This window comes from Amblyomma mixtum, chromosome 7 (genome assembly GCF_055824585.1).
Source record: "Amblyomma mixtum isolate Tamu chromosome 7, ASM5582458v1, whole genome shotgun sequence".
NCBI lineage: Eukaryota > Metazoa > Arthropoda > Arachnida > Ixodida > Ixodidae > Amblyomma > Amblyomma mixtum.
The window spans coordinates 54,743,244-54,757,853 of record NC_143018.1 but is presented as its reverse complement, the minus strand read 5'-3'; the positions used below and the strand labels follow the sequence as shown (position 1 = coordinate 54,757,853).

Sequence of the window (14,610 nt, the reverse complement as noted above, 5' to 3'; positions counted from 1 at the left end):
TTCGCCTTTGTGATCGTGGTATAAGAACGGACGCAAGACACCCACAACGATAGTCTTGTTCGTGGCCTCGAGAGCGCGTCACTTGGGGCTTACCGCCATGGCTACTCGGACATCGGTCTTGATTGCGGCACTGTGGTGCCTTTTCTCCGGAGCGGTTACCGGGAAAGGTAAGCATAGCGCATTAAGATGGCTTCTATAGGCCTCATACAATTAGGAGAAAAGGCAGCAAAGAAGTATAATCTTTTCCTCTTGGTTCACTGATTTATTTTTTACCTGATTTCTCAAGAACCGCATCATACGATAAGGGCCGGCGCTCAGTACTGCTCTTTTCGCGTTTCGCATAGCCATGGGTTGAGAAAAAAACTTTTATTAAGCAGCTTGCAGGTAGGATGTCAACATTTCGGGCAGATATATTTAATATGCAATGGACTGTCAACTTTTGTTTGACAAAAGGTGCAAGCTGTCACTGAAGTCGCATACAGTTTCTAATGCAGCTAGCCTCAACTAATTTGTTTGAAAAATGTTACGCTATTTGTTACGAAACAAAATGGCAGTAGTCCATACCCAAAAACTTATTGCGGAACACTGTTTGAAAAGCGCAGCTGGTTAGAAACTTAGTGAAATGAGGAGGCCTGATTGTTAAGTGTGATGGATCTTGCTGGCATATGAAGGAGCTACGCAGAAGTTCCAGAAACGTATCTAATATCCAGGTTATTATTAAGCTTCATATGGAGAAATGTACAGGCTGCCACAAAAGTCGTTCTAAATTTAAATCATGATCTATATGCCTCAATGATAAATATAAACGCTGTGAAGAGCAATGTGCGGCTCTTCTACCGTTTCGTAGCCATATTGCGAAGATTATGTCTTACTCATATTGTGCTTCGATCAAAAATTTTAAGGCTATTTAGTTCTTTCACTACCTCTAAGAAACGTTGTAGTGACGACATTTGTCGACAGTTTACGCCATAGCTTCCGACACTGCGAAGTTTTACCACCACGCTCAGAACATCACCTAAACTGCACCTACATTGCAGACAAACGTTTTATGTCAGCGCACCCAGATTTTAGTTTTTGCTCATTGTGAAGGGATGGCTCACGTTGAGATTATTAGGTTTTAATTACAACTTGTACTTCTGCTCCGCCATATGACATTGAACTTACAAGGCTGAAGGCTGAACTTGTCAGTTAATTTTATATCATGGAACCTTCACCTCAAGCCAGAGCGCGTGCAACATTAGTAGAAAGCGAAAACAAAAGGATAGATGCAGGGAGTCCAGTGAGGCGCAGTTTGTATTCTGTATGTAAATGAACTCTTTCAATATTTACGTAATTAGGACGCTATGTCACTGGGTGATTGTTGCTTCCAAATACGGCTCCTTCCGTTATGTTTTATGCATCTTGCACTTACAACTAAGCTGGCAAGCTACACCAATCGTCCCCTGCAATTAATACATATGTGAAAAGAAAGCAATAACTCCGACAAAAAGGCAGACCTGTTGGCGCTGTCTATAAAAACAGCTGCGCATGCAGTTCCTGAGAGTAAATTCTAGTCCGAGATTCAGTTGTTCTGGGTTTTTAAGAATCGCTTTCTTGGCAGTCGTACATTTCAACACGAAAATTCAGCAGCGAAATGACTGTATGTGGTTGTTTTACACCTTTTCCCTCATGCGTATTACACGCCGACGAAGCGCCCACCCTACCAGGTAGGTAGCAGTATATTGGAATTGAAAGTCGTTTTACGCAGGTGGAAAGTAGACGCCCGTGCATAAAGCTTGCAAGAAAGTACGATAGGTGCGAATGACGGAGTCATTGAAGAAATATACCTTTTTGCGCAGTTTTTATAATTTTGCACGGGCAAATAAAAGTGCTGCGTTGAAGGAAGCAGTCATTTGCTGAAAAAAAAAAATGCATTCATTTGTAGGTACCGCCGGTATGAATGGTTCATTGTATTTATTTTGAATGCGTACGCTCATTTTACGCATTTTCAGAAGTGTGCATGCTTCGATCTTGGTGTCGCTACTGCCAGTGGTTAAACTCCTGTTCAGATATTTTTTTCTCTATTCTGTATCGTTTACGCACTCGTAAAGGTGTCTTCAGGACGACCCAGTGCAACATCGAAAAGGCCTACCATTGCTACCACAATGTTTCCAAGACTTTTGTCGTCGACCGCTTGCTACCGACCTACCCAGACGACGGCAATGTCTTCGGAGACATTTGTGCTAAGTATGACACAGTTTGCAGTGAAGATCTTCCTTATTTGACTGCAATTCCGGACAGGTCTTTTCATGTGTTTGGGAAAACTAGGCTTCCAGAGCAATCAGATACACCAAGCCTGCCGCCACCTTTCTTCGTTGGCAGGAGGCAAAGAGGAGAGAGGAAGATGGTTCTCTCCATGCTTAAGAGGATGAGGGAGAGAGAAAAATGAAAGAGAAGTGGGAGAAAGGGCAGGGGGAATGAGATTAACCTAAATGGCTAAACTAAAGCTATAACAGCTTCGCTGATGAATGCGTTATACCAGTAAGCTCAGCTCTACAAATATTTTGTTTTCGTTTTGGTTAACAGTTAGTTCCGAGTAAGAATATGGAAAAGTTTGTTCAGGCGCCTCGGAAGCAAAGTGCAGTGGCGCGATGTCTTTCCCAGAGAGGAGTGCCGAACGTCGTCGTTCTTGAGAAGTGTCTGATGGCGTGCCTACCTCCTTCAGATTACGGCATAAAATCAGTTGGGTTTACCTGCAATGGTCAGAACATGACCTCAAATGATATTGAGCGAATACACTAGTCAGATCATAGCAAAGTGTCTACTGGTCACAGTTGATCGAAATGAGTTTCCGGAGAGAGAGTGGTCCATGAATGTACACAAACAATATAGCAGCCATAGACCCAGCAGTCCAACCTTTTGTGGGTTTCCTCATTGATCTTAAGTAAGACATCTACGCCAACAGAAACGTGCAAAAACCTTTAATAGTGTGTACAGAGTTCAATAAATGCACAACAAAATGTTTATTGCAATCAAAATTGCTTATAATAATGTGGTAAAGCGCGAAAAACGTGGTAGCTGTTCGGCAACTGGGAGAAAAAAGAATCTGATTTAGGCATATCAACCAACATGGAAGGCTGCTCTGAGCACTCCTTACATAGCTCATGAAAAGCTGACTACGTGGGAGCGCAGTCTCTTCCAGTAGTACACAGTCTCGCGAACTGAAGTGCTTTTCAAAAACCCCGTCAAATACAAATCTCACCATAATAATCTACGCGGGCTGTGAAGAGGATATTGCATTCGCGCATATACAGTATATTCAACGGAGTTCATAGCCAGTTTACGCTGGTGGTATAACGGAAGCTTGCCTCACGTCATTCCCTCCCATACCTAACAAATCTGGATAAAAGCAATTTTGAGCGTGAAACTGTTGATGCACGCATTTTGAGATAATGTAAGATTTCAATATAGTAACCAATATGTCCGCAGACCTCCCGACGGCAGTCTTGTACTTCTCTCTAGTGTCATTTTTGCTGTCGTCAAAAGCGTTCCCTATTGGTTCGATGTGATCGATGGAAACTATTTAAAAGAAAGATTTTCTTACAGATCCGAAGAATGGACCATTACCTTCAATATTTACACTACAGTGTCGCAAAATTTTGCAGTTTAAAAAATTTTTATCCGAGATTGTTGGACATCGTAGATTTTGGTATTCGGTCACGTATGAACTTTTTGTCGTAGCGACCGGAGTTTATTTTGCGGATCAATTTTCTGACCCATTACTGCAAGGAAATGTTATTGCTATTGATTTTGTTAAACATGTACTGCAGTATATAAATATATACTGTCTTGCAGGAAAGAACAATTTCCGTTAAAGCCCAAATGCAAGGATTTGTACTCAGGTTGCTTCCAAAACGACCAGCGACAGTTCCAAATACAGGAACAAGGTTACGCTTTCCTTCAAAGGTTCAGCACCGACCTTATAACGTGTTCAAGTGAGTATTTTCCAAGTGCAATAATTTCTTTTCGGTCTTACATTAATGCGGACTAGACTTCGATGACATTCTTCGTGTACGCATGCCGGCACGAAGCCTTATTCCTACCGAGAACAAACCCTTGTAGACAGCTCTTATCAGCGCCCCATTGAGGCTTTTGAGTGCTTGTCGCGTCGTTCCACGGCCATTGCCATTGTTTTAGGATTGCCAGCTTGATTAACCAAGCGGCCACGCGATGGCGCCAGCGTGCTGTCCCACCCGTGTACTCGTGTTTTTTTTTTGTTTTTTTTAAAGGCGTAAGCCTTAGTTGCCTCATTGAGCGAAGACCCGTCTGCATGTGCGTGCGCGTGTTAACACTTGATGGTATCCATAAAAGGTGATATCCTCATACAACCTGGCACATGGCGGTTAAATTATTGATTGGTCACGAGAGATTGCTCAAGAAGAGCAACCTAGATGGAACAAATTCCGCCGGTGGCAGCACCTGCCACCCAAAAGCAGTGGCGCGCCACTTAACCGCTGCACCACTACTCCAGGAGTGGTACGAGGACTCGCAGGGATAATTGAATGTTAAGTAGAGAAAGGCCGATTCGGCGTATATGGGCATTAACCCATTAGTTATTGCTTCATAGCCTTAAGGCAGAGCGGGGCGACCGCATTTAGAAAGTTAGCGCGTAGATCAAAAGGGGGCGGCGGTGTCGGGGCAGCTACGTAGAGCCATTCTGAGGTAGAATTGCCAGCTGCGCGGCGTTGGGTTACATCACGCCGCAGCGCGCGGCGGCTGCGTTCACAAAGTTAGCGGGTGGTCTTACGCATTCTCACGCATAAGCAGTCTTGAATGCCTCTGCTAACTTTTATGCGTTGCATATTGCAATCATTCAGTTCAGCCCTTGGGCGCGGCCGGGCAGCCACCATTGACCTTGACCGCAACCACGTGACGTGACGTCACGACAGCAGGAGGAAAAGCTGGGCCCCAACTCGCGCGGTGGCGCGCGGCCGCAGCCACCACCTGACTCCCGCTCCTCCCGCTAGGGGCGCTGCGCCGGCGCGTGACGTCTTGCCGAAAAAATCGAGTGCCGCCAAGCAATACCTCGCCCTCAAAAAAAAAAAAGACCGCGCAATATGCAACGCATTCTTGGCTTAACCAAGCTAAGCCTGGGCATCTTTTTTTTTTCATGCTCTTAATCAGCAGTACTTGAGCGCAGCTGGGCTCGCCTCAAGTTAGTCGGTTAGAGCAAGAAGAAACTATGGGGACCGCGCTTTTCTGGAACAACAGCCTCTTCTTTTCCTTTTGGATGTCGCTGTCTTGTTAGCACAGACAGAATAATATGGAATAATTGTAGTTATTTCTCGCACTGGGTTAGAGTAAACGCAGTCGCAGGGATGAGCACGACGGTGTTCGGTGAAAGCGACTCCCATCTGTCTTCTCACTGACTTGATGTGCACAGAACTGTACACAGTACCAGCATATATTCCGCCTAGGACAGACAATAGATATGCTCAGAGATATGTATTCGAGATATGCATCCTGTTGATAATATCTATTCAATCGGAAACTATCACTCACATGGGCAATGCAAGTAAATTGCTGTTGGCCTGTATCGAGCGGTTCCCGTATTCTAAATACAAGGACGTTATTTTCAGTACAAACGAACTTCTAATAGCTACGAAAGGGAAAAACATTAAGTATAGTAGTCGCCATTATCGACCGGTTTTGCAAATTAGCCGCATGCGTTGACAACTTTTTACGTCGATCTCAGAGGCAAGGTTACAAAGCCTTTCACTTCAAAACGGCGATCACGGAGTCCATTCCGGGGATATGCGCAACAGGTCTGACTCATTAGTGGCGGAAAAATTTTAAATACGCTTGTCTGAACAAACAGTTCATATTTTGCTGCCGACAGTCATCAAGATACTTACAAAGAACTTTGGAATTTTAATCTAGAGCATTTTAATTTTTTTAAAGCTATTTGGATGCAGCTGTCCTCAGAGTCCCGTCAAGACAAATCAATTTTGCCCAGCCGCGTATATTTAAGATGGAGCTGTGTAAAGGAAGTGTGTCTTGCACTTTTAATGGTGATAGAACGTTCACCTTACTTTTACCAGCACAGTCGTTACAGCTGGGAGTCACTTTACGACCACCTTTAAAAATATCTCTTTTCGAATCTCACTCATCACTGCAGAAGCAAAACGAAAAATCTGAGATTAAACCTATTCGCTGACTCTAAGCTGTTTACATTCCTAGCGCCGAGACAAGGTGGACAAAACTTAGGCGCTGCATTGCCATTTAATCTCTACACTAGTGCTGGGAGCTAGTGTTTGCGAGGGAAACGTGCCGAGGCGGTACTGCCTATCTCTTTCCACCCATCTATATGGCACTGAATACCGTCTACTTGTTGACAACACAATCTATCAGAGTGTTTTTGGGTAGTGCTTCGTCATGAGCACCGGCCTTCAAGGTCAGTGGAATAGCTTGTATGAAAACGGAGGGGCCGTTCAAGAAGCGATGGAGAGAAGAAAGAAACTCGGAATAACGTTAGGAGAGCGGAAGTGGTCTGCGTGCTCTCGACACATAACTCGACAATATTATAGCTGCTGACAAAAGACTGACGAAGGCTCGAGCAGGACATGCGGTGGTTGCAGAGTGTACAACCCTAGACGATTCCAGAGAACAGGGTTTTGGTACAAAAAAAGAATGGAAATGGAAAAATTGAATGCAATCAAAAATGCATTAAAAGAGAATTCATAATAAAAAGAAGAGACCTGGCAACTCTTACTTTCAGTGATGCCTGCTTTTGTTTGAACTGCCGGCAGTGCTTTTTAACTAGCCAAGGAAAGTTGCACACGACGATGGCGACCTTTTGATGCACGACTTATATCAGGCAAGTAGGCTTGTTGATAATTAGCAGCGATGAGAGAAAGGTAAAATCAGCCCTCAGGTGTTACTTAGTTTCAGAGCACAAGAGTATTTAGCCGCAGCGAATGTTCAAAAGAAACCGTTAACTTAATTTATAGTCTACCTTTGCACCTTCAGGGGTTAGCTGCTGTGTGTCCTGCAGTGCCGCATGCAGTTATTGACGTCCAAGCAAATGAGCAAAAGGCAAACCTTTCTGCAGTGAAGAGACGTTTGCAGGGTGTCGAACCGGAACCGAACCTGAACCCGAAACCGGAACCGAACCCGAATTTTCACCCGGAACCGGAGCCGAACCGAACCCATATTTTTTCGCCATCTTGGAACTGAACCCGAACCGGAACGATTCAAAGGAACCGTTCCGAACCGGTTCAGAGCTCGGTTCAGGCCCACTTTTTTTGCAACCCTGCAGGCTTATTTTTTTTTTAAAGACAAAATGAGATAGCCTAGCGCGTAGGTTTACTCATCCGAAGCTCTCTGCGCTGGAAAGTGGCAGAATGGCACCCAGTATATGCGACAACAAAACTGAATGAAGGGTGGTGTGTAGGAAGAAACCTAATTGACTCTTCTTTAATGTACTAGCGCCAATTCTAAAGCATTGTACGCCAGGTTTTTGGGAAATCCTGAGTTTTTACTTCTCCTGCTTTTCATGTTTGTGAATGGTTTTAATCAAATTGTTAGCACTGATCTAACTCAATAAAGGACTACAGACACAAATTTTTGCTTGCGTATTTTCTTCTTTCAAACAATGATTTCGGCATTGGTATACATGGAGCCCCCTGTGGTATTTGCCTACAGCCTATAAATAATTTGTATTCGAATTTCTTTCTGACGTTGTTTTATTTTCATCAGCAGAACGATGGCTGTTACCTGTAGTTGAATTTAAGTTACAAGAAGCACGAAATGAAACGGCAATAACTCGTTTGTTGTAATTCTAGCCTTTGACGCAGGCTGGTTTATGTGCAGTAGTGAGTAAAAACGAAGTATCAGCGTCTATATCACAGGTTTTCATGCCTCATGTGACAGTTCCACTACAAGTCACATTTTTCGGTTGATGAAACCGAAACAGCATGTGAGAATAAATTTTTTTCTAAATTATTCAGCGGCCGTAGGCGAATACCGCATGGTGACCCAGGTATCCTAAGATCTAAGTCATCGTTTGAAAGAAGAAAACACGCAATAATATGTGCGTGCGCAGTCCTTCAAGCACCGATTGAGAATGCTGTTGCGGGGTACGGGCTGCGGACTAGATGAAGACTAGGAATTGAGTCTTTATTTAGAGAATATGACCCAAAGAGCTTTGTCACACATCTACATGCGTTTGGTCACGTGTGTTTTCGAGCTGCTTCTGTAGTTCGTGTGCTCATGCAGCGACAAAAGTAGCGCGGCGCTCGTGGCAGTGAGTGCATCAGTTGCACTGTCCGCTGTATGACGCTGCCTGCACGTGGTAGCAGCGCAAAAGATAGAGCCTACTGGGCAGGCTATGCATACCACGTGACCAACCCGTGGCTAACACGCATGGCTAGCAAGGCTTTAAAAATTCTCAAATCGCTGCTGTTACTTGATTCACGACCATGGTCAGTAGCTCCGCTTTCGAAGATGCCCCTTTCTCACACGCACCGCGCTTCTTCCACTTGAGAGGCTTTGCCCAGCCGGCGAACACGCAGGCAATGATTGCCCTCGTAGGCCATCGATGCGGGCTTGGCCTGCGGTTACTTACTGTTTGAATAGAGAGTTATAGCATATCGTTACCGTGTTTACGTTACCGTTTATAGTGGGGTTCCCAGACGCCGGATTTTCCGGTTAGTGCTGCGCACTGCAGTGCCGTCTTTTACTGCATTTTCGGGTCGACATGTTCTTTCCGGAGCTGTGTCGTGAAGGTTGAGAGACGTTCTCTCACTCCGCGTTTACTGGAAGCACGACCTCTTAAAACTCGGGGGTAGTTTACGGCGCCTGCTCGTTCGCTATAACCGAGTGGTGCGGCCAAAGTTTTTCATTGTATCTGCGGCGAATTGCCGTTGCCCTTATGCATATTTTCCCGGCAACACCACACCCATTCGTAATGAGCGAGCGTTCGTTATATCTTCGGCCGTTGGGCTGGACTACATCCGCTGAATTCGTATCAAGAATGGCTAGGCAAGGGTGCAGATATATGGGCAGAGGATGTAATGACCGAACACAACCTTTGTCGTCTGCCTTGTGGAGAGGTCGTACAGGTATCATAAGGAAAAGCGAAGAGGGAGAAAACCGAATGCATCAGCACAAAGTTCTCTCACGGCCTTGTCCAGAAAAGACAGACGAGCACTTAGTCGCCCATTAAGCACAGCTCCCAAAAAGGGGTTGTTTGTAGTTTTGAAAATAAATGCCCTGAAACAAGTTGGTGGACAAATTGTGCACGACAGATTCACCACACTCTACCAAGGGTGCCCGCGTAAGTGTACTGCGTACGAAAAATTCCCGTCTACCTCGAGCTTCAAGGAGGCCAATTTGTCGCGCGACGGGGTCTCCGAAATTCCTCAAGGTGGAGAGTTGTGTAGATGCAAAACCCACCGGCTTTTCGCCTTATACATCATCATAAGGTTATAGCATACACATAGCCGTACATTATATTTCGAGTTTATTTCATTTTTTGGCTCGTGACGTAAATTCGTCGTTTAGCCGCGGACAACACCAAAGTGGGCAAAGGGAGAACATCTCGCATTAAAAAAATTTTGCATTTTTTATTTCATATATAGATGCCACAGAAAAAAGTAAACACCATAACAAGGTTGATTAAAACCCATCTATGTTCAAATTTTTTTTTTGCCCTGAACCCGTTTGAACCGGTTCAGTACAGTCCGAACCGGTTCGAACCGGAACGGAATGTTGCTCTGTAGCCGAACCCGGAACTGAACCCGAAAGGTGTGAACCCGAACCTGAACCGAACCCGAAAAAATTCCGGTTCGACACCCTGGATGTTTGTGTAAGATGACAAATTAGACGGATTTTATTTCATTACCAAATACCGAAAAAGCGACGAAACCGGAAGAGCTTGAAACTGTACGAACGGAACTCACAGTTCAAGAATTTCGGATTCTTTCTTGACAAAAGGCTGATGGAAAATTGTGCTGCCGTTAGCAAAACAGAAGGAGTCACTCACGGTCTCACAAATTTTCTACGCATCCTTCGTTACCACACAATTTCTGTCAGGTAACTAAACTAAATGAGCACATTGTTAAGTGCCATGAAACCCATTAACAATTTTTGTTTTTCTTATGTCTTTTTTTTCTTGCCAGCACCTGGTTTCCTCCGCATATGTGTGGACACTGATGTCATGAAGAAGTGCACACTGAAAAGACCGCGCGAGTATGAGGACCTCTATGCTTTTAGGAAGAAAAGCTACGCGTAAGTTAGAAATTAATGTTTGTCCTGGCTGCTAGGGGCGTACTTGAGCTGACGTCATGCTGGCGTCGTATTGAATGCCGGAGGAAAGCCCGCACCACGTTTTCGGTACGTGGGGCTGTCTCAACTGGATTTTCGCCGCTATCATACTGTCGTCTGAAGAAGACTACGAGAGTTTTGCTTGGATTTTGATATGTCAACAGTAGCACACGTAGGAATTTTGATCAGCTGAACTTAAGCAAACATAATTTTTCGGTGGATCTCTAAATTGTGATCGGCTGAATATAAATAACTTTTCCGTGAATACACATTCACAGAATCTTTTCGGAAAAGCCTAACGCTGAGATGAGTCCACCTTATCTTAGACACAACAGATGCCCCTGCTGTCTTTCTCAGGAAAAAAAAAAACAGTGATGCTAGTTGCTAGAGACAGGAAGTAGATTAGTTAACAGGGCTATTCTACTGCCCAAGGATAGTGCATAACGGGGGGAAGGGGTTTGGATAAACTGCAGGCCGGGCTAACAAAGGGAATAGTCGCTGTTAATGAGGGTCATGCATTCTGTAAGGTGGCGTAGACAGCCAAAATAAAAAATGAATATGAAAGTGAAGTTTATTAATTTTGTTGAACCTGATTAGAATGGTTACGGCAGGGAGACGTTCGTTATAGTCCGGCTGCATTGGCACTTCCTGTAAATAAAAAAAAAATTAAGCAGCAGGTATATAAATAAAGCAAAAGGGAGCAAAAACGCTGTGAAAAGTAGCCGCGGACATAAAAACGAATGCGAAGAAAAAACTACTAAAATATGTGTTGTTGATTTGAGGCGCAATGTATTACCTGGTTTAAAATCTTCCTGCGGGCCATGATGCTATACAGTATACAACACCTATAACAAGCCTGACGGTCGCACTGAGTGCGTTCGTTGTATCCGAAGTTTGTAGTAAGTGGAGTTGTCATTTTACTGCCAGAGATACGAAGTCGAACGAAACTGGCGTCGATTTCTTATAACAGTTCGCTATGCGCTCAGAACACGGTGTTTTTCAAGCTTTCAAGAGCGGTCGTACTTTATGTTTCTCTCTGAGGCCGTAAGTCCCAACAGTTAGGCTGCTTTAAGATTATGGCGTTTACGGCAAACTAGTGGAAAATTGGCCTCCTCGTAATCGTCATAAGATTCTCTGCAGTCACACAACACTAGTGCTTCGCGTACAATGGCTTCGTCAGTGTATGACTGCGATGCCCACGTCATGATCCGCGCCAACGAAGTTATCTCAGACTAAATCATGTCCGGCTATCTGTAGATTAACAACACGTTGCTACGAATACAGATACTTCTAATCACGAGGATGTTCAACAGTGCTCTCAGCCGTTAATTGCCCCATGATGGATGATTTACGGAAGCAATTCATAATGAACTCCACAGTCTGTATCATTCAGATGGCCTTAATAACTTTCACAGCAGAGACTGAAGATATCCGAATCGCAATATCGCCATTTATTGCATGAATTGCTATCAGCATGAGTCGGATGATGCACCGAAGATGGGACATCCTAGCACGTGAACGACACCGATGTCCGGTGGTTGGATCTTGCGTTTGGCATTTGATGACGAGGGGAACGTTGTCACCATGGCTAGAGAAGGTAGCGTATGGCGCGTTACAACGTTATCATGAACCAGTTGGCACTCGTATTCTTTTCGCTATGTCATGGTTATGCTCAACAAGCCTCTCGGCGAACAAATCGTTCCCAGTAACCATCGCGCCATTGAACCTTATACTTGGTTGCACGCTCTTCTCGTGAAAACAAAGTCACGCGTTATCCAGACCTTTGTAGCTGATAGCAGCGCACACAGGCTTTGTAGCTGGATAGCATCGCACGTAGCTCCCAAAGCATCGAAGTGCACGACATTTGTTGATGATAAAGGGTCGTTGCCGGTCTCTGCCGTTGCACCTTGAGTGCACTCGGAGGTTAACGTGAAAGCTTGCCGTGGCTTTCACCAGTACAGGTGTCGCCTTTCAAGGCATGCGCTTTCGACGGCAGCATTTAGAAAAACTGTTCCGTTTTGTCGGCAATGTCTCATCTATTCTTACTGCGCTTTTCAGTCCCCGCGTACTGAAGGAGGGTGTCACGGGCGGCCGGAGACGCTCCTTTATCTGCGCGATTATCGGAAGCTTAAGGTTTATTGGTTCATTGGGGTTTAACGTCCCAAAGCAACTCAGGCTATGAGGGACGTCCTAGTGAAGAGCTCCGGAAATTTCGACCACCTGGGGTTCTTTAACGTGCACTGACATTGCACAGTACACGGGCCTCTAGAATTTCGCCTCCATCAAAATTCGGCCGCCGCGGCTGGGACCGAACCCGCGTCCTTCGGGTCAGCAGCCGAGCGCCATATCCACTGAGCCACCGCGGCGGGGGATCAAAAGCTTAAGGACGAATTAGGAGGCTCCTTAAGCGAGGCCCCACTGTCGAAAAACTTATCGAAAGCTTAAGTTTTTCGACTGCGGGGCCTCGCCTAAGGCGCCTCCTAATTCGTACTAACCTATTTACGCCGCCACGCTTGTGCGTTGTATCTGAGACGCAGTCCCGTTGCCTTAATGCATATTTTAACGGTAGCATCGCCCTCGCTTGTAATAAGCGAGCGGTCGTTATAACTGCGGCCGTTATAAATGGGCTCGACTGTATTTACTAAAGTTTGGCACTATGGACGGTTGAAGTTTGCAGGCACCTTTGCTCTCCCTATCTTGTGCACTTAGATGAGAAAATGGTCGAATTCACGTGTTTTTTCCCGAGCATTTTTCTAAGATCCCCAGTGATCAAGGCGGCTATAGTACTCGTAATTCTAGACATTATTTGATGAGAATAGGTGACTTTGGTTGCCTTTCAGAACGTGTCAGTTTTATGCGTGCTTTCGGCGAATTCGCATTTACTCTGCCCTAATTTTTTTTTGTGAGCGTAAAACTGCTTGTTTACGGCTGTTTAACGTCCTAAAGCGACTCAGGCTATGAGAGACGCCGTAGTGAAGGGCTCTGCGTCTATACAATGCACAGAGCATTGAAAAGGCATTTTCGCTTAAGCCTGAATTAGTGTGCAAATAGAGTTTCAAAAACAGGAGAACCAGTCTTCCACTGTCAATCTTGTTACGCATCTTATGCTTTAAATTAAGGCATTTCTCGGTTTTTGCTGCCGCACGTAGGTCGAAGGATGTCGCTAGGCTCTAGTTTTAGGCAGTTCATTGCCATGACATTTCGTACTACAGCGCTTTATGGAAAACTTTTTGTACGTCCCAAGTTGAATAGATAAAATCCCCTTACGCCAGAGTTTTCTAACGCAGTTCTCAGCTACATACCGGACTGGATCCCGTCGTAGCCATTTCTCATGGTCATGCACTTTTCCTACCCGCAGCTTGATCCAGGACCTCACAGCCTGTGTGGAGAAGGCAGTTGCGCAATGCAACGACATTCAGGCCGAAAGACTTAACACACTGAATCTGGTGCTCATCGCCGCCACCGAACTCAACTGGTTCGATAACGTGTTCGAGCCAGAGCCGCCGACAGACGCTCCGACGACAGTTACAACGAGGGAAGCCACATATTCCACCAGCCTCAATGACGAATCCGTTTCGACACCTGCGGTGGCGGCCGAAACCACGAAAAGCTGGGAGCATACATCGGAGGCATCGTCGGCCGAGTCTTCGGCAGAGCATTCGACGACGCCCTCGGAAGCCGCCACTGAGGCGGTCATTGCGAACACAACGTGGCCTCACAGCAGTGCTTCAAACGTGAACGCCGTCGGAACGCTGTTCTTCCTCACGGTAGGCTTGCTCCGACTCTAGGACTGTGGCTCATGAGCATTTTGAAAGGACTCACGTTGAATAAACCGCCCATGTCTGTGTCAACGCTTTGAAAATAAATGAAAGGAGCGAGTTTGCCTGTTTGATAGCTTTGTGGCGACTCGCAAAGGGCCTGTTTCTTTATTAATGCCAAGGCATTAGGCGGCTCAACCCCACAAAAACCCGGCGTAATCGAAATAGTTTCGTTACAAAGCTCGCGATTGGTCGAAATGGTGGGACGTCATCAAAGTAAAGAAAACGCGACAAGTTAACCAGTAGCAGTACTTAAAACGACGCAAACTATAAAGGAATACAAATGAGTTAGAACAGAATTATAATCGAAAGCATTTTAATGTCGTGAGACGACTCCAAGCACAACTGAGGCTGTGGCCGTTAAGGCATTAGATAGCAGCGCTTCCTATTTTTGCACCCCTATACTTTCGCACCAAGTTGCCCAGTGTTGTGGTGTAGGGTCAAAGATTGTGACTCCCCAAATTGTTGCAGAAGCACTGGGATGTTT

At 45.3% G+C, this 14,610-nt stretch overlaps 1 protein-coding gene across 1 annotated transcript; it reads left to right on the top strand.

Annotated features, from left to right (window-relative positions):
- Nucleotides 1–1,939: 1,939 nt before the first annotated feature.
- Nucleotides 1,940–14,093, top strand: LOC149336116 (uncharacterized). Its single transcript, XM_089554661.1, has 4 exons — nt 1,940–2,226; nt 3,835–3,974; nt 10,161–10,269; nt 13,664–14,093. Exons 1-4 carry the CDS (start codon nt 1,940–1,942, stop codon nt 14,091–14,093), a joined length of 966 nt encoding a protein of 321 aa, XP_089410787.1.
- The last annotated feature ends 517 nt before the right edge of the window (nt 14,094–14,610 follow it).

Coding starts and splice junctions, on each gene's coding strand:
- LOC149336116 (XM_089554661.1), top strand. CDS start 1,940: ATGGTTCATTGTATTTATTTTGAATGCGTACGCTCATTTTACGCATTT. Junction 3,975..10,160: donor CGACCTTATAACGTGTTCAA/GTGAGTATTTTC, acceptor TTTTCTTGCCAG/CACCTGGTTTCCTCCGCATA. Junction 10,270..13,663: donor TTTAGGAAGAAAAGCTACGC/GTAAGTTAGAAA, acceptor TCCTACCCGCAG/CTTGATCCAGGACCTCACAG.